The sequence below is a fragment of the Protomyctophum bolini genome, assembly GCF_963924005.1.
Source record: "Protomyctophum bolini genome assembly, chromosome: 19".
Lineage (NCBI taxonomy): Eukaryota > Metazoa > Chordata > Actinopteri > Myctophiformes > Myctophidae > Protomyctophum > Protomyctophum bolini.
This window is the reverse complement of record NC_137880.1, coordinates 22,957,293-22,966,797: the sequence shown is the minus strand read 5'-3', so window position 1 is coordinate 22,966,797 and position 9,505 is coordinate 22,957,293. Positions and strand designations below refer to the sequence as shown.

Sequence of the window (9,505 nt, the reverse complement as noted above, 5' to 3'; positions counted from 1 at the left end):
CTTCCCCCACTTTTTATACTAGAAATAGCATGTGTTACAACAATCTGACAAGCTTACTAGTTTGAATCGTGGCACAAAAAAGGTTCCATTGTAAATGAAAGGTAAATAGGTTTAATTGTAAGTGTGTGTGTGTGTGTGTGTGTGTGTGTGTGTGTGTGTGTGTGTGTGTGTGTGTGCGCGCGCACGTTTGTGCACACTTTTATTTTTCCATTCTGGTTTGTTTCTCATTTCTGTTGCAGTCTGGTTCTTGCTTCCTTGCCTCCTCCAATTTAGCAAGAACCCACTTTCCTATATCTGGAGTTTTTAATGTAATGATTTTGCAAGATCCACCCACTTTGGAATGTAAGATAGATCTGCCTTTCTCCTCAGCCTCTATGCAAAGGCATTGGTCGTTGACTATACAAGGGTCCTTGGTGAACTCATCAAACCGATACTGCCACTCACAGGTAGGTTTATCACATGTGCCCTTTGTCACAAATAAGATACCCCTCTTGGTAATGATAAGGAAGTTGGAGTCGTCAATGTTGGCGTGAGCAAAGTATCTATAGTTTGCAAAACGTCCATTCACAATTTCCCGAAGCATTTGTCTGCCGATAGCCTCCCTCTCTTTGTATGGTCGTATGACCCCATCGTCATGGATAAAGCGAGGAGGACGCAGAGACTCAATGTCCTGTGCGGTCTCTGTCACCCTCTTGATCCCTTGGAAGGTACTTCCAAACATATCGATAATGCCTCCCGCGGGTTTGGCCACTGCTCCCACCAAACCCTTCACTACACCCTTAAAGAAGCCTGTTGCACCATTCTTCTGAGCACCTTCTATGGGTTTGCTGACAATCCCTGTCACCCCACTGACAATCCCTGTCACCCCAGACAACAGGGCATCGCCACCTCTGGACTGTCTCTCCTGCTGGTACTTTTCATCCATTGTCATGGCAGCAAGACCCTTTGCCGCGGCACCCGTGATCCTGGAGGCTGTCCCGGCTATCCTGGAGGCTGTCCCGGCTAGGCCCTCTACAGCACTGCCGACCAGTGCTTTTACTCCGAGAGCCATGCCTTCCACAAACTCTTCAGGCCCCTGAATGGCTCCCTGATAGGGCTCATAGAATAAGGTCTTCACTCCTTTAGACAGCCCTCTGATTAGCCCAAAGGGATTTCCCAGCACATCAAGACCGAACACCAACACATACATTTGTTTAATGGCCTGCTTTTTATAATGACTTTGAACCTCCCTTTGGAGCTGTTGAGTTGTGCAGAACTGGAAGGTCATCTCAAAGGAGGCCAGTTTGAAGACAACGTCCTGTACATCAGTGAGTGTGGCTCCTATACTCTTCAGCAGCAGGTTGAGGGACTCAATAGGGAAGAGTTCTGTATTTCTCTTCTTCAGACCGTCTTCTCCACCCGTACTCTGAGAGAAACTCAAGTGTAGCTTGATGGGGGAGATGTGAAAGTACTCATAGAGGCTGATAGGAGACGTGTCTGCAGCAGAGACATGGTTGAGTTCTGATAGTATATACTCTATGTCTTTTTCAAACAGCTCCACCTCCTGTTCTGATGTTGCAATGCTGCCGTTCTCTGGTGTGAGAAGATCTCGAATGGCATTTAGGAAACCCAGGTCCAGCTTCAAATCCATCTCCTGAATCAACACCTTGAAGTACTTGATGCGAGAGATATTAGAGTGTCCTGCCGCTCTGGTAACAATGCAGATGTCTGTTATGGGTTTAGGCCTAGAATCCTCTGTGACAGACTTGGGCAGTTTGACGGGTGAGAAGACATATGGGAATATGGCTCCTGGAAGTTGATTCTGGATCTGTATGCGGTTGATTTGGATGCGGTAGGAGCACTGTCGTGAAGAGACACTGTACTCCACTCTCACCCCAGGCAGAAAGGTCCTCCTGAGGCGAGCCTTGAATGGTTGAAGCAGCTTCATATCCCTGCCATTGGGAGTCAGATAAACCTGGAAGTTTTTTGCCAATTCAACGATGGCATTTTCTAAGGGCTCACGGTCTATATAGTCTCTGTAGGTATTTTCCAGCATCTCTGCCGCTTTACCACCCAGGGCCTTCCATCTGGACTTATCCACCTCTTCATACTCCCACACCACATCAGAACTTGTAATCCCGATGAAACAGACCTCCTGGCTGGTAGTGTTGTTTACCAGAGACAGCCCTACATCTTGGAGGGACAGAATTATTTCCTTATCAGCCAACTTAGCTTTCTCACACTTGCAAAGGTACTTGTAGATCTGACGCTCTTCTGTAAATAGCACCACCCGCTGGAGACCTTCATAGAAGGATATCAAGAAAAGTTTTCCCTCATCATTCATATTCTTACATAAGTCCCCCTCACTCTTAAGTGTGTGATGGTAACTGCCACATTTCCATCGTAGCTCTCTAGACCCACTGGGTTCAGTCCAGGTGTAGTACACAGCTTTACCTGGCTCCAACTCCTCCTTCTTCTTCTGCGAGCTCTGGTAGAACTGTAGAACCTGGTCCTTGGTATGGTTGATGATGAGGAAGGGAGCAGCACCATTATGGTAGTCAGAGAAACAAATCACAGTCGAGTGCTCTGATAGGTTCACATTGACTGTGATCCCACCCAGTGTCCTGTCCAGATGCAGCAATAAGCAGTTCTCTGCCCGCGTGAAGTCAATGGTCCGAGGAGGAGATTCACAACCTTCAACTTTGATCTTCAGGTACCTGCTGTCTCTCTCTGGCCAGAATGGAACGGCTGACTGTTCAGGCTGTACCTGGGTCCACTTATCCTGTCCTTGCTCACTGATGCAGATGGTGTGTTTGGTTCTGTTGACCAGCATGTAAAATGGCAGGAAAGTCACAAAGCGTGTAAGGCCGAAGCTACTCGCATCGATCTTCACCCCAACATGGTAATCTTTGTATCTGCCTTTACATTTCATGTCTCCATAGTTACCAGCAGTATCCAGAGAGAATTCTTGCGAGAGCTCACTGTCTGAGATCATCAGACGGACTTTGTTCTTTTCCAGAAAGTTTTGGGGATTGAAGGAGAAGAGCAGTGGCATGTCATAGTCCAGTGGGTGTTTGAAAAATATATCATCAGCCTTGTACTGCAGCAGCCGGCCTGTCTTGTTCTCCATCCAATAAGGTGAATAGATGGTCACCACGGTTTGTCCCGGGTCATATTTGATGTGCACCGCTATGTTGAGCTCTGCCCTCTTGCTATTCGTCCCACCACTCGCTCCATTCTTATTGTCCTTGCCAAGAGACTTGAACACAGCGAAGGTAAACTCTTCCTGTTCACTGAGGAGACTGTATTCAGCAGACCAATCCCGAACCAAGTAGTCAAGGAGGCGGAGAGTGAGACTTGACTGATTGATGACAGCAGTGTGTAGCTGTGTAGAATGGCCTGGTTCCAGAGTGGCCTCAGGGGCGATGTCTCCACTGTTCTGTAGTTTGTAGGTGACCGTGTATGGCAGCAGATTACGCAGCAGAATAGAGGGCCACAGGTGGAGTATGTAGGGCTCGTCAAAATTCTCCCCTAGACATCCTGTGTGTTTGGATGTCACTGCATCCCTCAATGACACAATATTGATCATCAGAAAGCCTGCCTTTTCTCTACAACGGCAGCAGATCTGCTGAAGGTGTGTGCCAGGTTCCTGTTTGCTGACATCCTCGTAGCTGAAACCCTTGGAACACTCAAACTTTATCGCCTGACTGCCTTCACCTTCCTCTGTTAATGGCTGCAGGCTCAGCTCAGACCTATAAAAATCCAGAGGCACACAGAATTCCTCATTGGGGAGAGATATACCCAGACATGTTGACCCTTCAAACACTTTGAAAGGGATAGAAAAGTGATTGATAATCTGAAAGGGAGAGCGAATCTTAATGTACTTGTTGCCCTCCACAGAGTAGATTTGACACACCACAAAGCGAGTGACGCCCGACTTGCTGTGCATCACACTGTACATCCCCCGGCCTACCTTGATCAGTGGCATGACACTGGCTGATGTGTGGCCCAATGGAGTTGGCTGTATGTAATAATCCTTTTCGCTTAGGGAAATTATAGCAGACTTGTTGGCAGTACGTGAGTAGTCCATATTGAGGCTCTCTCCATCCTGCAACTCTACTTTACGGTTGTCGTGCTGTCCATTGGTGGGGCTGAACATCTCACTGTAGACCACAGACACCGGCAGGCCTAGACAGTTCTTCACCGCAAATGGAGCCTCATCCTTTTGGAAGCATTCGGTTGTCTGCTTCGCAGCCTCCACAAATGCCATGTGCAAGTTACTGAGCATGCCCAGTCCACATTTTGAGAGGGTGATGTTGAGATTGTCCTTGCTGCTGATGTTGATGATTGTTTTATAATCTGGAACACTGAAATCAACTTCGGATGATATTCCTGTGTATTTCACTGGCATCTTATTCATCTTCAGTTGTAGAGTCCAGGGTCTTTCATCCTCTAATTGTTCCTCCAATGGTTCCAGGAATGGCTCCCACACTCCCATCATCTCATTGTAATAGTGAACTTCCAGATTGAGCTGACCGTGGAAGTTAATGAACGTGCTCCAGTTCCTGACATCTGCATGGAAGGAGGACTTGGCCAGAAGCATGGGAATGGTCCCATGCCCAACCCCTCCCTCCAGAGTCAGGCAGATAGAGTTTATGGCTACCTGTAGTGACTCTCCCTGTGGCATCAGTGGGGCCAGTGACTGTGCATCCTCATCCACTTCATCCTCCAGGAACCACAATTTAAGATCCTTCCAGCTTCGTTGCTCCCATAAGTCATGGGGTACAGGGCTATTTAGCTCCTGTGGAGTCTCTGCATTAAGTGTCAGCACTGAATGGACAATGGTGATCAATGTGTTGATGATGGCGGGAGATACTTTCACTGAGAGGGCATTGATGCAGACCTCCATAGCTGGAGGGGAGGTGGATGCTTGGTTCCCTTGGTAGAACACCTGACATGGCTGGAGCACCGTAGTTATGTTGTTTTTCCTCTTGTCCCATAGGAAGGGACATGCCACAACATTGAGGTCCTTGATGACAGCAGTCTGCAGCAATCCCTCTGCATCATTCTTCTGCACCAGTTCACATTGTGTCACTCGCACCACTAGGGCAGGGGAGTTGGCATGTGTTAAGTCTGCCACAAAGAGAATCTCTGGGTTCCGCACAAGAATGTTGATGTTGGATGCTTTCACTATATCTGCAGAATTGCTTGAAGTGGGATTGTTTGTGGCCATGGGCTGTGAGGCTGGAGCAAAGCCTTGCTCGATGGCCTTGAGGAATATGTCTGCAACTTTAAGCAGGAACTCCATGCTGGCACACAGGTAGAGGTCCTGAATAACTGAGTCCAGAGTGAAGCCATCGTGGCCCTTACTGTAGTTCACCTCCATCAATATGTTCTGCTCAGCACTGGTACGCATAGCCATCATCGTAGGAGTGGCCATCCTGGGATTCTTGTCATCCAGTAGGCAGTTGGCCAGTTTAAATGAGACCTTCGAGGAACTGTCAGAATACATGTGGAGGGAGGACGAGATGGTTTCTAAGGTAAACTCTGCCAGCTTCTGCTGCTCATCGTGGCACTCCAGGAGCTGCACTCCCATTTCAATGGGGCTGTACAGGATCAGGGTCATGGAGTCAAACTTGAAGTCCAGCTTGAGTGTGCTTTTAAATTTATTGGGAGGAGTGGGCACTGTGTCCGATGTCCGCAAAAGGACTTCTCTAAGCGTAATTAGTAACAATGTCATGTCGGCCTGACTCTGCATCACAGTCATGGATTTGAGGTGACCTGTGATCTCTATGTCAGGTATGTCATGGTACCAGGTGGATGACAGGTTTCTCCATATTGACAAATCCATACTAACTGGTTTCAGCAGCTGAGTCTCCCCTTGAAACCGACCTGCCTCATGTGTGGTTCTGTACACCCTGAGGTCACTTAGTCCCACTGTCATCATATCAACTACTGGGGGGATTTTGGCGTGGGTTTTGGATGGCATCTTGGCAAAGTGGTTCTTGACAGAGATCAGGCCCAGGTGAGCTACGATGACATTAGTTGAGGAGGACCCGGGGAGGAAGATGACGGGTGTGTTGAACTGGACATTGAGAGCAATCCGTTTGATGTGCTCCGCAAGCTCCAACATACCTATGGCAGCCTTCTTTGCAGGCTTTACTTGTTGGAAATTGTTGATGAAAGCCAGTATGGAAGATATAAACTTGTTGAGGATGATGACTTGGATAGATCCCACTGTCAGTGTGATTGAAGTGTCTACTTTTGACATATCCAGATATGCATCTCCCACTGTGGCATCTGTATAGTTCACCATGTGGAAGGCAAACACCTCCTTATCTGCTATGGACACCACCTTCTTGTAAATAGCATCTTTGTCACAGTCCAGGACAACAATATTCTTCAGGTTGGCAAGAACCTCCATCTTATTTTCCCTCAGCAGAACCTCTGAACCCAAGCCTTCAATGCTGATGTCGGAGATCCTTGCTTTGTCTCCTTCGATGAAAACCTTCAGACAGTTGAGTTCTGTTCTGATATGCAGATGCACCACATCCTCAAACGTTGATTTATTTGAACTATGTCTCTTGGCAACCACATATTCCTCATTCTTCCTCCCCCTGTCTTCCTCCTGTCCTCCTCCTTCCATCCCCCAAGAAAAAGGGGGGAGGTTCTTGAAGATGTTCATGATGTTGAGGAGAGGCTCAGTGTAAAGGTGCATGTCCAGTGATGAGAGGTTCACCTTTATTAGCTGTTCTGTGTTGTTGTGTCGAGACCTGAATTCAGGACCATTCCTATCAGCCTTGATGTACTCCAGAGTGAGCAAGTCATCCTCCGTGTTGTCTAGAGTGGTGATGAGATGAACCTCCTGTCCTTGAGAATCCATATACTCCGGGCACTTTAGGCAGATCTCACGCACAAACGTGTATGAGGACGTGTCGAAGGTTTGCAATTTAAGTTCAGTTCCCACTCCTTCTATGTCCAGGTGTAGGATGGTGACCTCCCGGCCCATTGATAGATGACATAGCTTTATGGACATCTCGTTGATCTCAAATGTCACAAGGAAATCGGTCATGTTCTTCTGAGGATCCTTCTTGACCAGATCTTCTCTTTTACTTGCAGGCCTGCATGGGGCAGGTTTTCTATTAGACACTGGGATGCTGTCTATCAGATCAAGAACACCTCGAACCCTATCATCAGAGATACAAAGAGATAGCAAAGGTAGCTCCCCAGAGATCTTAAACTTGGCCATGCGCGAGTCTGTGGTGACCATGGCCCTGCTGAACACCACCTTAAGATCAACCGGCTCTAGGATGTGGAGCACTGACTGCTTCTGCTTACGAGCCTTCTTCCAGTCCCCATCTGGTTTGCTGTAGAGAAACTGCATACTGTTGAGCTGTACATCAAAGCTGTCGTATGCTCTGGACATGATGTCCACAATGGCACTGCTGCCCACTGACAGCTGCGGAAGGCCCTTCTTGCTCTGACTTGACACTTTTAAGTCTCCCAGGTCCAACACCATGATATTTTGAGTGGAGTTATAGAAGCCGGTCTGGGGAATGATGACATAGGATGCCAACAGTTTCACTTCCAGGTCTAGAGTGGTCTGTGTCTCAATTGCATACATCAGACCTGAGGATGTACGGTCTCTGAACTGCTCCAGTTTCATCAGGGTAACATTGGTCAGCTGGTCTAACTGCTGGTTGTCAGGGGGCCTGAAGAACTCTAACATGCTGTTCACTGTTACAGCATCATATATGATTTCCAGGGGTTGTGACTCAATGTAAATCTTCCGGTCAACAGTCTCGTCCAGCGGGTTGGTCTCGAAGTTAATGCTTAGCAACTGAGTTCCTTTTTCCATCGCAGCCTTCCTTGACGACACTAGGGTGGGGGTGACCCGTTTATCGGCCAAGCCTGTGACCTCAAACATATTGAGCTCAAGTTCAAGTTTGATGGCTTTTGCTCCTGGTCTCTGTGTAAGAATGGCCCTGAGCTCTCCAACTGTAATCTTGATAATCTCATTCTGATCTGTGGTGTTGTTTTTAAAGGACACATAGAGATTCTCCATGTGGAAATCAACCTTCATATCCACAAAGGTCTTTGGCATGTTGTCATTGACAGCAATCTCACTGTATCCAATGGCGGTGTAAAGCTTGGCCTTCTCGGCTGGGGTCATCAAGTCATCCAAAGCTCCAGTTTTCACTTGTGCAACATGTTTATCTGGCTCTCCTCCCCATTTCCACACCCATCCAAACCATCCCTGTGACTGCTCTGCTTCCATCTTCATACCAGGACGATAGATACGCAGGCCTGCCTTGCTCGCCTCCATCTCAGCCTGCTGCCTGGCCAACGTGATGTTAAATACATCCAGTGTCCTTTCAGTCTCCTCCAGCTCTTTCAGCAATTCCCAGACAGGTTTATTGCTGGTGATCTTATCCTTGTAGAGCTCCCGGTAGTGTTTCACTGTCTTCCGGTGTCGGCGGATGTGCTGCCACGACCACATGTGTAAGCGGTGCTTCACATCAACCTCCAGGATGCTCGTGATCACATAGCGCCACCATATTGGGGCATTGGTGTGAATGTGGACCTCAGGCCGGTATTTCCTATACGGCAGTTTCTGTGCCATCATATACACAGAGTCCATAAACTCCAGAATGCTTATATACTGTGGTCTATTGAGCTCAATGGCCACAGATGGCAGATTTACTGCCAGGTCCACTTTGGGAGAGGAGAAGTCCACACCTGACCTTGGATTCATCCGGAGTTTGGCATCAGCTGTCATCAGATGAAATATGAAGTCATGACTGGAGTGAACGGAGTTGTGGAGACGTTGTATAGCTTCATCTGGACTGTGATTAGAGTAGAGCAACGAGTTGACATTCCAGTAGGCAAACACGTTGTTAAGCTGCACAAGCTTAAAGAAATGTTTAGTATTCTCATCCAGAAGGCAAGGTTCCCAGTTCTCATCAGCGGTGTGGAAGCTAAGATCTTTCAGCGACACACCAAATGACAATGGACGACTGGGATTTGTCATGTCATCCTCATAGCGTACATGGATGTTGGAAATCTTGACCTGTAGGTTCTTGATGACCTGAGTGATCAGCTTCTCAATAAAGGTGTTCTGCTTCTCTAGCATAGGATTGTCTTTTTCGGAAGCCTTCCGCTTTGTCTCCTCTATCCTCTTCAGTTCCCTCTGGCGAGTGTCTTGCAATTGTTTTTCTTCCTTCTCAGCATCATACTTTATATGGGTTGTCGGTACTAACAGCAGATAGACACCATCCAGTGTTGCCTCCACTGACTGGGTGTAGAGGTTTTTCCATGGGATCTTCAGCTCGAGACGTTTTATCTGTCCCACTTTAACTTTAAAGGGAATGCCAAGTTCACTCAAGCAACTTTCCTTGATTTCAAGCTCTCTGAGAACAGCATCACCTCCCCATATGCCAAGCTTCAGTTTAGAGCTGTCAAGGTTAATAACATAGTCCCCTAAAAATGCATTGAGGAGTTCTACCACAACACTTTCGAAGACCAT

The 9,505-nt window shown here is 47.6% G+C and overlaps 1 protein-coding gene across 1 annotated transcript; it reads right to left on the bottom strand.

The window, feature by feature from the left end:
- Positions 1 to 199: 199 nt before the first annotated feature.
- On the bottom strand, positions 200 to 9,505 carry LOC308334624 (intermembrane lipid transfer protein VPS13A-like; the record flags this gene model as incomplete). The annotated part of the gene is made up of 1 exon (XM_080791428.1): positions 200 to 9,505. One exon carries the CDS (start codon positions 9,503 to 9,505, stop codon positions 200 to 202), a length of 9,306 nt encoding a protein of 3,101 aa, XP_080647554.1.